General features: G+C 42.8%; 1 protein-coding gene across 2 annotated transcripts in view; it reads left to right on the plus strand.

Moving 5' to 3' along the window:
• NINJ2 (ninjurin 2) overlaps positions 1–18,574 on the plus strand; it is a 46,079-nt gene that overhangs the window by 23,536 nt on the left and 3,969 nt on the right. Inside the window, exons 1-2 of one of the 2 annotated variants that reach the window (XM_083701053.1) lie at positions 3,709–3,758; positions 17,045–17,276. In XM_083701053.1, the coding sequence (XP_083557179.1) occupies positions 17,123–17,276 (154 nt within the window). In that variant the 5' untranslated portion in view covers positions 3,709–3,758; positions 17,045–17,122. Of the gene's footprint in view, positions 1–3,708; positions 3,759–17,044; positions 17,277–18,574 lie in introns of those variants that run through there. The other variant, XM_083701052.1, reaches the window with a different exon arrangement.

The raw sequence follows: 18,574 nt of genomic DNA on the forward strand, positions 1-18,574 counted from the left end.
ACCCTTGTTCAATGGTAGTCATGTCATTTGTATGTAGAAGGTCTCAGGTTCAATTGTGACATCTCCAGATGAGGCTCGAAATGTCTACAGTGTGAAACCCTAGAGACAGCTACTGTGCTGGATCAATGAATGAAGTGACTTACTGCCCCGGTTTGGTGTGGGGTAGTAGGGTTTTTTTCCTGAAACCCCAGGCTGTTTCCTTCTGTTGGAGGACAGAGTGATGTATAGGGATGGAGAAATCTATCTACTTTGGTTTCTCTCAGTTTCTCATTGTCCCAGTTTTAAGTACAGTTCTCCACATTTCCACATCAGCTCACAATTTTTTTTTTTGAGGTCCTCAAGAAAATTCACCAGCATTTTAATGCAAATTTCTCCAAATATGCATGTTTGTTTGCAGTTTTGCCTAATATATACTTTTTTTTTTGCAAATCAATTTCCCCTAATGTAATGAACCTTTGTGTGTTACTTTCTGTAATGCATGCACATAAGTCCATTTTGGCTCAACTGAAGAAGACAAAAAAAGATGTTTCACCTGCCTGATCAGTTAGATATAGAAATAACTTTTTTAAAGCCCCATGCATTTCAGTGGAAATGAAATTTAAGCAGACTGTTATCCCAACTCCAAAGTGCTTTGGCTAGATTTCCAAATAATAGTTGGGCAGAGTAATAGTTGACAATAATAGTTGACAAGCCCTCACACTTTCTAGATCTGCTTAGATTTTATATGCCACTTCCCCACAAACAATGCTCCTCAAAAGCAGCTCACAATACATATAATCAACCAAAATTGATACTCCTCACTTCCTTGAGTGTCAATAAGACCCAAGCGCCAGTTTCATTTGGAGGAGAGAGTGCTGGAGATTCATGGCATTTTTGCAATACTTTGTATATAACTACAGCCCTCCAGACTTCTCTATCTAGCTCTTGGGACACTCCCCAGGCCAAAAATCCTCTCTGGACTGCACCTCTGCTTTCCACGCTGCCACCCTCCATAGCTGTCAACTTTTCCCTTTTCTTGCGAGGAATCCTATTTGGAATAAGGGAATTTCCCTTAAAAAAAAAGGGAACAGTTGACAGCTATGCCACCCTCACTGGCCTCCTTTATGCCTTCTTGTATCAGAACTCGGGTGAAGGAAAAAGATATTTATTTATTTCATGAAAGTCATATACTGTCTGGTTATTTAAAAAAACAACCTAAAGGTGATTTACAAAAGGAACAAAACAATCAGGTTATCAGTAAAAACAGTTCAAAAGACGCAAACAATCAAAACAATAACAATTAAAATCAGTGCTAAACTAAAAACAGATTAAAACACGTTTCAGTGTTTTATATATCTTAGTAGGCTTGCTTAAACAAAAAATGTGGGTTTTTTTTGCAGGCAGCAAAAATGAAGGCACCTGTCTGGTGGCAATAGACAGTTGAGTGCTGTCTTACAAAAGTGTGGGAGCTGCCACACGAAAAAAGGTTGATTTCTTGTATCAGTGCTGCATCTGCCCTCGGTTGCTCCAAGGGACGTGGAGTGGTGGAGACATCCAAGATGGTGGCTTAATTTTTCAAAGCACATGCCAGCGCCTCTCCCAGCATATTAATGTGCCCCAATCCAGTGTGTAATTTGATAATTGTTGCCTCAAGCTGGATCCTCAAGCTGCTAGTATGTTCTTCATGGCTTGGTTTTCCTGTGTTTCTTCTTTTCTAGCGCTGCTAGGATCCTTAAATACGGTAGGTTTTCATGCAGCACAAAATGATCACATCCAAGAGCCCTCATTAGTGTATGTATTTATATGGGCAGGGTAGCTCTCAGTCCTTGATAAAGCTGCGGTCCTTTGCTCTAAATAAGTTGCATTAAGTGTCTGGAAATATAAATGAACATTTTTTGTTGGTTTCTGAACTCTTAACCTCCATCCTTTCAAGTCCTAATAATAATACAGGTTGCCTCTGAATTACACAAATGCACTTTTGTGGTTTCTTGCAGGAGTGGGATATATTATCCTGATAACATATGACCCCTTTTAGGCGTTATCACATCTAATCCATAATGCACTGGAAATCTGCCGGTGCATTAGGCCGACAAGGATGGAGAACAGATGATTAATGCACTAGGAAAGATTACTCAGGGCGGGGGGGGGGGGGCGGAGAGCAAGCTCAGTGTAGATTTACCACCCAGCACCACCTGCTGGTTAGCCCATATGTTTGCTTTTAGAAATAAGAATACAATAGAATAATGGAAAGGGGAAGAGAACAATACAGAGAAGGCAAAGATAGAAGAAAGAGTGAGAAGGAGAAAAAGAGACAGGCTTAAGGAAAAGGGCATATTAAAGACAGAAAAGGTGGGTTAGTGACATGGTGGGAGAATATAAAATTACGCATGGTGCATAAAAAGTGGACGGAGAAAAGTTTTTCTCTTGGCATAACACTAGAATCCAGGACATCCAATGAAGCTGAATATTGGAAGATTAAGGACAGACAAAAGAAAGTACTTCTTCACACAGTACATAGGTAAACTGTGGAACTCACTGCCACAGGAGGCAGTGGTGGCCACAAATTTGGATGGCTTTAAAAGAGGGTTAGGTAAATTTTGGAGAAGAAGGCTATCAATGGCTGCTAGCCATGTTCCGTTTCTGCTGTTGGAGGCTGCATGCTGCTGAATGTAGGGTGCTGGGAGTCACAAGTGGGGAGAGCCCAGTTGCACTAAGGTCCTGCTTTGGGGCTTCCCACCGGCATCTGATTGGCCCCTATGAGAACAGGAACTTACTAGATGGACCTTTGGCCTGATCCAGCAGGGTTCTTCCTATGTTCTTAAGGTCTCATGTTTCAGGTGGTGTTAGAGGCTGACCCTACTATGATTAAAGCCCACGAGTTTAAAGCAAACTTGGACTCCATTGCACACTCCTTGCTTCCAGCGGTAGAAGTATGTTCTGTATCTGCTCTTCCTGAGTTATTTTGGAGGATGTGCAGGAATGCTGCTGCTGCTGCGCTGCCCCATGCATCAGCTGTTAGGCAGGGAGGCTGAACAGCCCAAACAAAGCCCCGCTGAGTCTCCATCTCTTTGGGGCATCCTCCACCCTCACAGATGTCCTCTTTGGGCTTTGGGTGGGGATGTCTTCTTGCGAGCCCCACAGACTCTGTAGCTCTCTCCCGCCATTTCCTGGTATGGTTCTGTTTATTTATTTCATGGTGCCATATGTATACGTGATCACATGCGAGTCGACCACGCTTAAGTGGGCGCCCGCATCTGTACTGCATCATGCACACACATTCCACATACAGAAGGACGACAAGCAAACTTAGCGGGGCAGGCTGTGTAGCACACACAGTTTTCTTTCCCTAACAACTTGCTGCGACCTCCAGCAACCACTGCCTGAGGGGGCCACTGCACTCTGTCTAATTGTAGGGCTGGTCTGTGTGTGGAGTTTAAGAAAATATATCAGCTGCTTGAAGAAAAAGACTGCCCATATATTGTTCCATTCTCCTGCCTCACATAATTCCTCTTGTCGATCTCCCTGTCAGGCAGATCACGTGGAGAGGCAGCAACTTGAGAAACGGTTCAGGGAGCATTGCATTAAGGTTTCTATGGTGCAAGTGCCATGAAAAGCATCACTCATTTCAGAATGGGTCAAGAGTTTATAAACTGGGTATATCTTGATTTTCCAGTTGTGTAAGAAACATATATCTCTCTGCTTGACAACAGGTACATTCCAGGGCAAGCCCATGCCTTTCGCTGGAGACATTCTCACTTTCACATTTGCCCACCAAAGAGGTAAAAGGGATATATTTCATTCGACCAGCTGGTGTGTGTGTGCTCTTAAAAAACAACCTTAGAAATAGTTGAAGTTTATGAGGATTTTCAGGAGTAGGTATTCACAGTACAAAATAAAGGCAAAACAGGTTCATACAGGTCCCTAGCTATTATTGTTTGGCAACTTTGTGAGGGGGCTGCAGTGCTGATTACATTTTCTGTAGTCCCAACCAAAGAGATAATTAAAAGTGTGACATATCTTGCCTCAGTGGCCACAAATGCAGCAATTAAGGGCCCACCAGAATGACAGATCTTTAGGCAAACTGCCCATAATTTCTATGTCACATCTTTGCAAGCAAGGAAATGTTCCACTTTTGCAGAAGGCATTAAAGAATTGTCTATTTTTTTGTAGCTATAGGGATTGAATGTAAAACATCCCAAAAAACCCATCTGAATAAAACAAAGAGGCATATCAGATGTCTATATGGGAATCCCACAAACAGGCCATAAAGGCAACATCCTTCTCCAGAAGCTACGTGTATCTTCGTTTCCCCCTGATAAAGATACTATCATAATGCATAAGAAAGGCTGTGTTTCAACAGGCCAAAATCCCATCTAGTCCAGTACCCTGTTCTCACAGTGGCCAACCATAGAATCATAGAGATGGAAGAGACCCCAAGAGGTCATCTGATCCAAACCCCCATAATGCAGGAATCATGGCTGAAGAATCCATGACAGGTTGCCATCCAACCTCTGTTGAAAAACCTCCCACGAATGAAAGCCTGCCACCTTCTGAGGCCATTGAATTGTAGGGTTGGAAGGGAACCTCAAGAACCCCTGCAGCTAAGGCAAGACCCAGTGTGGTGTAGTGGTTAAGAGCGGTGGACTCGTAATCTGGTGAACCGGGTTTGCGTCTCCACTCCTCCACATACAGCTGCCGGGTGACCTTGGGCTAGTCACACTTCTCTGAAGTCTCTCAGCCCCACTCACCTCACAGAGTGTTTGTTGTGGGGGAGGAAGGGAAAGGAGATAGTTAACTGTTTTGAGACTCCTTAGGGTAGTGATAAAGCAGGATATCAAATCCAAATTCTTCTTCTTCTTCTCCTGGGATGCTTGCAAATGGAGCCTGAATGCAATAGCATTCTCCCCGCTTGTGGGCCCCAGCAACTTATATTTAGAGGCAGACTGCATTCAGAGGAAATTTTGGTCAAAACATGCCAATCAAATTCCGTAGTTAAATTGTAGCTTTCAAGCTACTGCCTTCTTTTGAAATAACTGGTTTTAAAAATAAATATTCTTAAGTAGTTCTCAAGATCACATGCTAGGATGTCTTAATAGTCACAGGTAGTCACTAGATCATCACAGGGTCCTCTCAGCATGAGAAAAGGATCTACCCTCCAAATTGCTGCTGTCTTCTGTACAAATCCATTACTCTTTTGTTCTGGATGAAACATTGATCTTGGACCTAAATTTCACAGAAAAGCTCTTCAAATTGGGACCATAACTGTGGGTAAGAAGGGAGCTACTTGAACCTCAGATGTAAAGGCCATTTATGTTTCTTAGACTTGGCTCTTAGTATTTTGGGGCATAAGGCATGCAGTCCTGGGAAACTAGTTACCTTTACACTTTTATATTTGTAAGAATAATTGTGCAGTTATTCCTGTGCTTCCCTACTTCTCTTCAATTTTTAATACATGCCTCCCCCTCTGCTTCCTGCTAACCTACTTTTAATTTCAGGGTCTTTCTAATTTGATTTCTTTTCCTACCTTAAGCACTGTTGGCGAGGAATCCGCTGTGGTTGCTAAATAGGAGTGAGTCAAATATATAGAGCTTCTGTGTCCTGGTTTTTAAAATAATTATTCTAAGTAATCCTCCTTGTACACATGACACTTCTCATCTTGGAAAGGGTTTCCCCTGGGAGCTACTGTATATGAAACTGCATTAGCAAGTCACAAGAGCATCTGCAAAGCAGTTTTTAGGCTTATGTTCATTTGAAGTTACTTTAAGATCAAGAAAATGGGGCTTCATCAAGCAAAGAGAAAACATGTTTCTTAATACCACCTCTCAGCATTGCTAAGCATCAATCAATATCAATCAGTGTTCAAGCTGATATCAGTTTCACTCATTTTCATTTATAAGTGAATGCCAGTTTCACACATATTCATTCATTTCATCCTATTTCTGTAGCAATCTGAGAATATTTGTAAAATCATTCACATTAAAATTATTAATTTTACTGTGTTTTCCCACAAATTGTGCACTTATTTTACTCATTTTACTATAAAATACACTTGATATGCATTTTAGCCTAAATTATGCACTTTCATACCATCCTAAAACAAAAATGCACATTTTATATGCTTTTTTTTTTTTTTTGAGCTGGGAATTGAATTGCAAAATTCAGAGATGGATGAAAACCAAAAGGCAATGGTGCTCCAATCCACACATTAGTCCAGGAACTGCAAATCAGGCTGCTTCACTTAAAAGTGAAATCTGAATGAAATCCTCAAGCAGCCCCACTGGCAATGACATCATTTGGGGCTTGTCCCCAAATCATCATCATCACCACATACCCATTTCTACTTGTTATCCCCAATCAACTATATGGGGGTGATAATGATTAATCTGACCATTATGTGCTGTATTGGCCCAAATATAAGCCTCACCCAAATATAAGCCACATTTTTAAAATTCAAGGGGGGAAAGAAAAAAAAAGACAATACCCAAATATAAGCTGCTCCCTTAAAATTCCACAGGCACTGACACCCATCCCATTTTACCGTATGTCTGTTTCAGCAGTGATATTGTAAAAGGCATGTTTTTGTAAGGTCCCTAATTTAAGCCGCACTTTAACTTTTCACAGTCGGAATTTGGAGGGAAAGTGCAGCTTATATTCAGGCCAATACGGTACATTGTGTGTCTACCAAACCAATCATCTGCCCATTGACAGCTATGTCTGGTGTTACTCCACACAAGGGCTTGGTTAACTGTCCTGTTTCCTTAACAAACAGCAGTTCCCAGGACTCTTTGGAGAGGCCATGACTATTAAGAAGTTGTATAGGAGTGATTTCAACTTATGGTGTGGCTATGACCCCAATGCCTCAAAATAGTGAGCAAGCTTTTCAAGATATCCAGAGCTCTTTATCAGGCTGGAAGCTAAGCAACGTCTGCTTTGATCTGCATTAAGAGGAGCATCCTTAATAGTGTAGGCTTTCCTAGGTGCTACATGGTAGGTTTTTTAAAAAATATGGGGGTAGCAGAGTTCGAGGAGGCTTTACGGAGTGTGCACTTGATCTGACAGGCAAAGTTTCTGAAGGTTCCAAGCAACCAGACAGCTGAGAAGCAGAATTGTGTTTCAATGTCAGCCAAAGGACAAGAGGGAGAGAGAGTGTGTGCACATCCACAAGAAATCTCCCCCCTCTGAGACTTTTGCAGGCCTGCTCCTCTCGTTCAAGAACAGTTGGCGTTGTCTCTTGTGGGCCGCAGCAGGGAGACAGGTTGGTCTCAAATAACTGTACTGCGAAAGGCATGTGTCGTCCTCATTCTTTGCTCATGCTGAGGTTTCCGCTTAATCTGCTTTTATTCACAGTGCGAGCTATCCAGTGTGTGCAACCTGTCCTAGCCGCTCCTGGAGGTGAACCCCCACTTAGACCAGCTGAGGAGATAAATTCATATTTTGGGCGGGTGAGACTTAGTTACTAAGACACCATCTCTGTAGATGCATCACAGGGGAAATGGCTTTACCCTAAAGGACTATAAGTGCTACTAGAAAAGCGCCCACATCCAAACCAGTGAAGCATATGGGATTTGGGAGATATATAGCCTATGCACTTAAAGTAGTAAAAAATAATAATAAAAGCAGCTTTGCCAGAGTACCTTTAAAGTAAAATGGAAGCATTGTTTGTGCGATATATGCAAGGGCATGTCCCAAGATGAGACACCGGCCCGTGGAATGGGTCCAAGTAGGCCACAACGTTATTGGCAACAAGTGTGTGGGGTTGGCATGGCAACCTGCCCACTGTTTGAAACCACAACCAGCTCTCCTGGCGGACACACTCCTTGAGAGTTGCCTACATAGCAGCCCCCATTGTGGCGCAGACCAAGCATTTGGGAACCAGCTAGCAGTCTGAGGTGAGCGACGTTTGGCCGGGCTGCCCTAAGTGAGGACTGTGGCCTGTTGTTGTGGCACTGCCTCAGGCGATGATCCTGCCCAAAGGCGTTTTCCACCACCATTGTGACAGGAAATGTAACCCCTCACAATAACATGTTTCCATTTACTAAAGGAAAGTCGAAAACTTCCTGATTTTACTCCCAGCCAATTGTAGCTGGACATAAAAATCCATTCTGGCCTTGACAATCCATGATGAATGATACCCAAGGTAAAGGTCTGACACCGAGGGTGGGTGAAGGAATCCCCACAGAGAAAGGCTATGGTTGATGGGTGCCAGCTCTTTTAAAAACAATGCCAGCCTGCAACTTGAGGGTGATTGATCATGGAACCTTCTGCATGCGAAGCAGATGCTCTGGCACCAAGCTGCAGTCCTACCCCATAATTTTGCAGGCCACTTTACTTGCTTGCTTATTGTGTTTACAGCCCACCTTTCCCCCCAAGAAGCTCAAGGGGGCATACGAGGTTGGGAGCCAGTGTGGTGTACTGGTTAAGAGCGGTAGTCTCGTAGTCTGGGGAACCGGGTCCGCGTCCCCACTCCTCCACATGCAGCTGCTGGGTGACCTTGGGCCAGTCACACTTCTCTGAAGTCTCTCAGCCCCACTCACCTCACAGAGTGTATGTTGTGGGGGAGGAAGGGAAAGGAGAATGTTAGCCGCTTTGAGACTCCTTAAAGGGAGTGAAAGGCGGGATATCAAATCCAAACTACTCTTCTTCTTCTTCTGACCTACCTAGCCTTGCAGTGCACTGTCCACTCCAGCTGACCATGACTCTCTGGTCTCAGGCATAAATCCTTCCCAGCTTTGCTTCCTGAGATCAGTTTAACTAGAAATGCCAGGATTGGCACCTCCTGCATGCGAAGCATTCGCTTTACCGCTGAGCTTCTCATTGATGACACTCCGAGGGGTTAAGCACATGCTTAACTCTCTGACTGAGCTCGGTTGAATGTAGAAGTGCTTAATTTTGGCTCAATTGCACCTGTTGTCTTTGTAAGAGCATACTTGGTTATTGCAGGCTATAGCATATCCAGAAATGTATAAATATAAATTAAAACGGAATCTGAATCTGCATTAACGCTGAAGCGCCCCAATGATTCCCCCTGCTCACCACCCAGCAAGGTTATTTGCAACAGTATCTGGGACATGAATCTTTGTGTGCTTTTGCACACACCCATTCCATCCCAGGTCATGCTGAAACCTAACACACTGAATACTGGGCTCTCACAGAGTGTCAGTGTCCTGTTTTTAATGGTCGTGGCTGACCCAGGTCAGGTTTAGGTCAGCCAGGAGGAGGCAGTGCACAGCAGCCTCCTGGAGTTTGCATCTTGGCAATCTTCTGTTCTTTTTAAGCAGGGAACTTAAGAAGTGAACTCTGGGTGCTTCCAGATGACCTGTTTATTGATCTTCCACCCTGATTGGTTTGCAGGGAGATTAGGTGGCTGTTGGCTATTTAATGAGCATTTATTCTGATTTGTTTGTGTGGAGGTTAGATGATGTTGCATCAAAGCAAGAGTTATCCTAAGAGTTTTGCGCAAGCAGGCATTTGCTTCTCATTTCTTTTTGTCCACCTGCAGCCCCACAACCACTCTTCATAACTGATCCAGCAGGTTGGAGAACCCTTTTGATCACATTTGGGGGTCATGTTAGAGACTTGGGGGGTGGAATGGGTAGGCCCTGGTCTTATTTCACAAGTAGGCAGGCATCATTGGATACCGCCTACTCTTGACACTACAGACTTGCCTAATGAAGATACAGTGGTACCTTGGTTTACGAACTTAATCCGTTCCAGAAGTCTGTTCTTAAACCAAAGCATTCTTAAACCAAGGCGTGCTTTTCCATAGCAGCGGGGGACTCAGTTTACAAATGGAACACACTCAACAGGAAGCGAAACATGTTCTTATTCCAAGGCAAAGTTCACAAACCAAAACACCTACTTCCGGGTTTGCAGTGTTCTTAATCCAAGTTGTTCATAAACTAAGCTGTTCTTAAACCAAGGTACCACTGTATAGACAACCTATTTTTGTGTTTTTATTTATTTTGAGTATTTATATGCTGTTCATCAAAAATAAATTCCCAGGGTACTTTATAGTAAGGATAAAAATGTAAGGAAAATACTAAAATGTATATAATAAAACCTAAAATATCAGCTGGTAGAGCAGCATACAATTAACTAGGGGGAAATGTTACATTATAGAAAACCCTTAAATATTTTTTAAAAAAACCTCAACAACTTGTAGGCCAAATATATATCTTTCCAATGAAATATTAAGGTAGCATTAAAGGCATTTCATCAAGTCAGCCGTGTTTTAAATTTGTCCCAATGAGTGATCTGCATAATTGAGAAAAGGATACCAGGTGGTATGAAATATTTCTTGCAAACTCTGCCCTTCTGCTTCCTTCATTTGCTTGAGCAAACTTTTCCATTACAATGTGATCCCAGAGGCATTTAAACCAGATGGCAATACTGGGATTTGATGAGCTTTCCCAGTTGCTTGCTGCTGCTATAGCTCTAAGGAAAGTCAGATGAAGCCGATTTTGTTGTAGTTTGGCAAGTGACAGGGAAAATGTGGGATGAACAAATGACTAGCAGGAAGACGTGTAAACACCCAACAAGCAAGTCAGGATGAATGCAGGATGGATGCTCATTGTTGTTAAACTACCCCAGTAACATCAGAATGGTTGATCAGTAACGGCTAACCACCATGTAAGCTTTGTGCAGCAAATCAGGAAGCCACCTGGAGTGGTCACCTGGTGCAGCCTCTTATTAGACCAAACCAAGTGTCACAAAATAGTGTGCAAGCTCTGAGTTCAAGGAACTCCTCATCAGGTTAGATGGTAGACAGCTGATGGCTCGGTGGAGAAAAATTGACCAAGGTGAAGCTATGGAGTTTACATCTGGTAAGCAAGATAGAATACAGGGGGAAGAGGTTGAAGGCACTGAAACGAGGCTCTGCTGGGTGCTGTGTAGATTTCAGGCTGCCCTCCCAGGGCTGCAGGGATGGAGCATGCAATGCTTGTTTTCTCCAGATCATAAATTATAAAACCCAGCTGTCTCCATCCTTTGGTGAAACACGGGTTCCTTGTAGGGGAAATACATCTTTGGGACTTCCTTAAATGTAGGGCCTGGATGTGGTGCACCCCAAATACTCCCTAGAAGGCTAAAAAAAATAGACTTGCTGTTTTTACATCTGTCTGCAATCCCAATTACAATATCAGGGGAGTGTGATGGAAGGATGAGAAACAATTGTATTTGATTCTGATGGAATGACTGTGTGCCTTTTTAAGTGTTCCAAGGAAGCCATAAAGCTGTCCACCAGCATCCTTTTGCCGTGATTTACCTGCACTTTAAACGTTGTGTGCTGCAGGGCCAAAGCCAAGATCTCATTCTTGTCCTTTATTCCATGTTGTTTCTTGGGAAGGGAATGTGTCAGCAGGGGCACGGCATTGCATCTATTAACAGTTTGAATGTTGTCTGTTAAACTCAGATTTGCAAACAAATCTTTGTATCCCGTTTGATCACTATTAGTAGCCTCTTCACTGGTCCCATCACCTCTTGGCAAATAGAAGGGGAAGAAATGGAGGCAGTGAGAGATTTGACTTTCTTGGGCTCCATGATCTCTGCAGATGGTGACAGCAGCCACAAAATTAAGAGACGCCTGCTTCTTGGGAGGAAAGCAATGACAAACCTAGACAGCATCTTAAAAAGTAGAGACATCACCTTGCCAACAAAGGTCCGTATAGTAAAAGTTATGGTTTTCTCAGTAGTGATGTATGGAAGTGAGAGCTGGACCATAAAGAAGGCTGATCGCCAAAGAATTGATGCTTTTGAATTATGGTGCTGGAGGAGACTCTTGAGAGTCCCATGGACTGCAAGAAGATCAAACCTATCCATTCTTAAGGAAATCAGCCCTGAGTGCTCACTGGAAGCTGAGGCTCCAATGCTTTGGCCACCTCATGAGAAGAGAAGACTCCCTGGAAAAGACCCTGATGTTGGGAAAGATGGAGGGCACAAAGAGAAGGGGACGAGATGGTTGGATAGTGCCTTCGAAGCTACAAACATGAGTCTGACCAAACTGCGGGAGGCAGTGGAAGACAGAAGTGCCTGGCATGCTCTGGTCCATGGGGTCACGAAGAGTCGGACACGACTAAACGACTAAAGGAAATTGATTGATTGATTGATTGATTGATTGATTGATTGACTAAACAACAACAAAGTAGCCTCTTCTGTCCCATTTCCTCCCTGCCCAGTTTCCTGGGGACAACATAGAAAAAGCACATCTGGGAAGTGTGTAGCTTTGTGAAATCTCAAACAAAAGACTCCCAAGTAAAATGAGAAGTTTTAACATTTGAGCTTAAGTTTTGCACATTTAGAACATGGGAAGGAAAACCACTTAGTGAATAATATTGCCATTTTGGGGAGGTTTTTTTGCAGTCAGAATCTAACCTGAGCAAGTATTAGTTGGTATGTTTTAAATTAGAGAGGTGTTACTGATTTTTGCCTTGGATTTTATTGTTGTTTTAAACTAGTTTATATGATAAATGTTTAAAATCATTTGAGACATTTATTTTATTATGAACCACTCTGAGGACTTCATCTGGGAAGTGATCTACAAATTTAATAAACAGTTAAATAAAGAAAAAGTGTGATATTTTCCTAACTTTCAATAACTCTTTGTGGGAGGTTACTGGCACACATATTTCAGGAAACGGGTACGGGTGGAAATGTTAACAGAATGCAGTCAATGCAGTTGGATTGTACCACCTGTTCTTGGTGCAGAGCTTCAAATTTGCTCCACTTCGCAGACTCAGCCCTTATTTAAGCAGTCTGGGGCACAACTGATCTCTGTGTGCATCTGTTACGAGACTGGAGGTTAAATAAGAGAGGGTTTATGTGTTAGACTTGCTGGTCAGGTGTGGCTAGACACATCCTTCTGCTATGTAAACAACAGGTGATATGTTGCTATGGGAATGAAAAATGTGTCAAGAATTACTTCTTGATACAGGGCCATTTACAGGATGAAAGATTGAAAGTTGGAATTTAACACTAGCTTACTAGCAGTGCACTTTCATTGGAGTGTAAAATTCTGATTAAACTACCGTATTTTTTAAAAATCTTACCTTTCAGTTAAAGAACCAAGTATCAGAAAATGGAAAGCATTGCAGGAGAATATCAGAAGATGTGTTATGTTTTAAAATGTCATGACTGTTAATACAGTACAGTAATTTGGCTTTGAGGCTTTTGAACATTGAGATTGGCAAACCCAGAGCTTTTTAACAGCTCAGTTGTGAATACCTTGCTGATGTAAATGGCCTTCTTGATGCCAATGAGTATATCAATTTATATGTATTTATATGCTTTCCGTAATATGCTTAATGTGGTTTACATCAATTCTTGTTGCAAATCCTAAAACATGTCAGATTTCTGAAATATGTGTGTGTTCGTATATTTTAAATACAGGTTAGTGGCAGATAAAGCTGTGGGGGGAAATCAAGATTTGGTGACATTCAGTGGCAGATGTGTTTTAGAAATATGGATTCCCCATTTTTCTGTTAAGCTAAGAAACAGGGACAAGCTTTTGCAAAAAGGGGGCTGTTTTGCCTTCTTTCTTCTCTTGCCTTTTGGCTCATGTTCTGGTGGTGACCTCAGTCAGTGCTGAACAAATTCTGTATCTCTAGCCTTCAGAAAACAGTGTGATTGTACAATCATAAAGTGCCTGGACTCCTGCACCCAGTGGATGGGATGCCTTTTTTGTTCCCTGTGTGTGAATTGCCTGGGTGTCTTTCTGCGTTTTATTTGGAATTCCACAGCAACTTGCTTGGAATTAAGGGCTTTTTAATAAAGTGCCTCCACAGCTAGTCTCTGCCAGCAGACACACTCAAAGAGGGTTATTTATCATTCACATGATCCCTGTCTTTCTGTCTCGTGCTCTCCTGTTGCCCTTTTGTTTCTTCCCTCGCTGCCTAAAGACCTCAAAGCGGGCAATGACACTTGTAACTAGGGATGTAAGAAGGCATTGATTCCCTTCCTGCCCCATATTTGTCATATGCTGCCCTGTTTCTGTTCCTCTGCAGTTTGGCTTCCAACAAAAAAAACCCCTTTATTCGTCTCACAGTCTGCTATGGTGAAATTTTGCACAATTAATTACGTTATCATTACATTGTTCCACATCATTGGTTTCATTGCAAAGGAAACACAATACAAATGGGGTGGGGAGGTGAGTAATCAATTACGTATTGTCATGTTTCATCTGCAGATTGTAAACAACAGCAGTGATGTATTAACTGGATTTATTTCTGTTCTGAACATGGGATGAGCAAGTGAGCACGAACAGTTTCTACTCCCAGTAATCTCGGGGATATGAGCAACCTATGATAGATACTTGTTTATGATAGCTGCTTCCAGAAGGGTAGTCATGTTAGTCAGTTGCTGCAAAAGTAGCAGTCTTGTGGGGCTTAAAGGCTAACAGACAGAGGGTCAAACGAAACCAGTGACCTCCCCACACAATGTCCATGGGTGCCCACCAGTATCTCCTGTGCCGTAGGGCCTTTGCTGCCCATGAAAGGTCTCTGCAAATATTCCTTCAAAAACCCATAATGGATGCAACCCAACGTTTTCATTAGTTTATTTTTTAAAATCTTAAAAATATTTTTTTTTCTTTATTGAGCCCCTGAGTTCCCTCCCTCTTTTTTTGTTCTGTTGTTCTGAGGTGCTCCTTGACCTGCACCCCATTCCATACCCTATTTCTCCAATGAAAATAGGGATGTCCTATTTAATTAATAATACTTTTCTTCTTTATACCCTGCCCATCTGACTGGGTTGTACCAGCCAGTCTTGGTGGCTTCCAACATACATAAAAACATAATAAAACATAAAACATTTTAAAACTTCCCTATACAGTGCTGCCTTCAGGTGTCTTCTAAAAGTCAGATAGTTGTTTATTTCCGTGACATCTAATGGTGGTCTAGTTACTTATCTTCTTGGCTCGGGGACCACATGATTCTATACCCTTCAAAATTTCTCTGATGAAAATAGGGATGTCCTAAGGAAAAGCGGGATATTCCAGGATCAAATCAGGAACCAGGGCAGCTTCTGTAAATCCAGGATTGTCCCTGGAAAATAGGGACACTTGAAGGATCTGCTTCTTAGCTACAGCAACAGGTTTTGGGGTCCAGAGAGTAAAGCAGCTGTGCTTTTCTTTGTTTGGCTTCACATTGCTTGCAAGCTGAGCTGGTATGTCTGAACAAATTTCAGTCTTGCCTTTTAGCTCAGCGTTTTCCAATCTGGTGCCCTCCAGATGTTTTGGACTGCAATTCCCATCATCCCTGACCATGGACTGTACTGCCTTTGGTTTTCAAGAAGTTTGTGTTGGGGATAAAATGGCTGTTGGAGAGAGAAACAATGGAGCTACAACAGCAACTAATAAGGAGACCTGCTGTAGGGATGTAAGGAAGCAGGGTTGTTTGCTGTTTATTCAATCAGTATCAAACTTTATTTCGGTCACAGACCAGCATAAGATAAAATGTACAGATAAACTGAACACATTAGACTTAAAGCAGGTAAGAGATAAAGCTAGTAATTAAAAGGGGATTATACATACTTAAAAAGATAGAAACAAGGACAAATGGTTAAAAGCGACTATAAGGGAGGGAGGGTGAAGGAGCACAGGTCTTGTTTCTGGCGCAAGCCATCCTTTAATGAATATCCGGCATGGCAGTTTGCTGTTTATTGTATTTGCTCTGAGCACCAAAACAGTCCATAAGATAGTAAGAAGCTGCAAAGGCAATTAGCCGTCATGTGGGTGACCTCTTTTCCAGCTAGGTAATAATTAACCAGCAGTGACTATTTGAATGTGGTTGCAGTAAACCCAGTGAGGTTCTCTGGGTTGTACCCAAAATATTTATTTATCTTAAGTGGTAGTATAATCTTGCTCTGGCTCCCTTTCAACAACATTTACTATCCTGTTGGGCAGTTGGCCCATTCATTCCTGGCAGATGCTGCCAGACTAGAGGTTACTCAGAGCTCCCCCCTATGGCCACCATGAGAACAGGAGGTAATAACTATTAATTTTTTTTTAAAAAAAAGAAGAAGCACCAGCTTTGGAACTCTTCCTCTGGTTCAGCACAGAAAGAAAGAAAAAGAAAGGTGAGAGTAGAGAGGAATAATTTGTTAGTGGAGGGTGTAGAAGAAATTCAGTTTGAAATAGGTTAGTCTTAAGGTCACTGCTAACTTTATCTTTTTTTTGGGGGGGGGAATGTCCTCAGTGAGCCCCCCTTCCTGAATGGCACTGGAGGCTGCAAACTCCAAGATATGGTGGCTCAGCAATTCAGTGGCCACTGAACATTTGAAAATATAAATGCCAGCAGCTGTTAAAATGTGTCTTGAGCACTTATGAGAATTCACAGGTCCTTTCTGAAGCAGGGAGCAACAGGAGGATGTTTTCTTAATTGCATTTTCATCCTACTCTTCCCTCTTAATTATCCAGAGTTCTCCTCGCCTGACCTTATTGTCGCAGCAGCCTTTTGAGGTAGGTTAGGCTGAGATATCACGAGTGGCCCGTGGTCAACCAATAAGCTTCAGGACCAAGTGGAGATTTGAACTCAGGCCTCCTTGGTCTTCCTAGACCAACTCTCTACCCACTACACCACACTGACTTTGTGATCTTTTGGACTGGGTATTTATTATGTTCTCTGACAGCCACATTGCCCACCCCACCTTTCCTCCATTTTAAACGTTTAAATCAGAGAAGGTAGTATCTGAAGATCTGAATCTTTAATGATGGGCACCAACTTGCTGCTTTTTTTAAAGGATTACCGTAGACAAATTGATGGAGGATATGGTTACCAATGTCTACAGGATGTGATGGCTATGCTGTACCTCCCCTGTTGGAGGCAGTATGCCTCTGAACACCAGCTGCTGGGGATCACAAGTGGGAGAGAGTCTGATTGTGCCCTGCTGGTGGAGTTCCTGGTGCTCTTCTACTTGAATCCTGCTTCCTTGCTTCCCACAGGTATCTGGTTGGCCGCATTTAGAACAGGCTGTGGACTAGAGGGGCCTCTGGTCTGATCCAGTAGGGCTCTTTTTACGTTCTTAAGATAATCCTCTTCTCTGAAGTGTCATGACCATTTTCTTTCTCCTCTAGCCATCCATTCCTGGCTCCAGGTTGGAAAACATCATCAACATCAATCATTACGCCACCAAGAAAAGCGTGGCTGAGAGCATGCTGGATGTGGCGCTCTTCATGGCCAACGCTGCGCAACTGAAGGCAGTGCTGGAGCAGGGGACGTCCTTCCAATATTATGCTGTCCTGACTGCTCTCATCACCATTTCTCTCTTCTTCCAAACTGTCATTGGGATTCTCCTGATCATTATAGGTAAGCATCTTTCTGTAGACCTCTTTGCTTCTTTCAAAAGTTCATTCCAGGGATCATCATATGAGGAAAGAGTGATACACAGCACAGTGCTCCAGTGCTTTTCACAGAACAGTTCAGGTGTTACTTTGAGTCATTTACCAGATTTCAAACACTGCCGTGTGATTTGGAAGCTGGGGTGGGACTGCTCAGTGGTAGAGAATCTGCCTGGCTGAACAAACTTGCTCTCCCAAAATATGGACACCGCCCCCCACCCCCCATAAGGAGAGTGGTGGGGAAGTGCCTTGGAAAGTGAAGGTAACATTTACTTTGATGCAACGTCATCTAACCTCCCCACAAATAAATCAGAAAAAATGCTCATAAGATAGCGAGCGTAATCTAGTCTTGCAAGTAATTTTAAAGTTAGAATTAAAAGTAAGGACCAGGAACCCATGTAGTTTTCTCAAGGCTGTGTTGAGGGATGCTCCATTTGACAGGCCTCAGTTAGGGAATCTCATTTCCATAATGCCCAATGTTGCTCTTAATCAAAAGACTTTAAAAAAATAGCTCTTAGGAAGAAATAAGTTGGATGCTCATTTAATGTTTGAGCATACACAGAGACATTCCAGATTAGGGCAACGACTTAACATGATGGCAAAAAGAGAAATAAATATGTCACCAACAAAGAGCACTGATTTACAATGAAAGTAATTTATAAAATGTATAGATGAAAAGTTAGAAATAATTACTGTATTTTAAATAGGGAAACAATAGGGACCTGCTGGCCTGTGTGCCTTCTCAGCTTGCTGTCCGGGTGTTCACTGTTAATGGACAATTTCCAGGCCCTTCTTGCTCTCCCTTCTTAGGTTTCTGCATCTTTCAACTGGTCCTTCAGAGGATGCTTTCGAACAGAGAGCCACCTTTTTGAAGCAGGAAACAAGGCTGCTCTACCCAAGCTGCCCTACACAGCCTCTACCACCCCCGCCTGCCTAAACCCCATCATTTGCAGCTATAACCCCCATCCCAGTGTAGCCGCCCTGTCTCCCTTTCACCTCCCTTCTCCCCCGCATTCCATTGCTGCCCCTACAGTTAACATACAGAGGGCTACAGTCTCCAGAGCTGTCTGGCCCGACCCCGGGTCAGCCCCACTGTCCCCTTACATGATAAGACTTACATGATAAACACAGGCCTGTCTTTCTCCTCTTGTGAGTTTGGCATTGAAAGGAATGGCGGAGGTCGTGAACTTGGGCTACAGCTAATGCTGCATCAATGGAATCTCTTCTCTCGTTATGGGGCCTGACCGCAAACATTCCTCAGCATCC

The sequence above is a fragment of the Podarcis gaigeae genome (genome assembly GCF_964106915.1).
Source record: "Podarcis gaigeae genome assembly, chromosome: 10".
In the NCBI taxonomy this organism is placed as follows: domain Eukaryota; kingdom Metazoa; phylum Chordata; class Lepidosauria; order Squamata; family Lacertidae; genus Podarcis; species Podarcis gaigeae.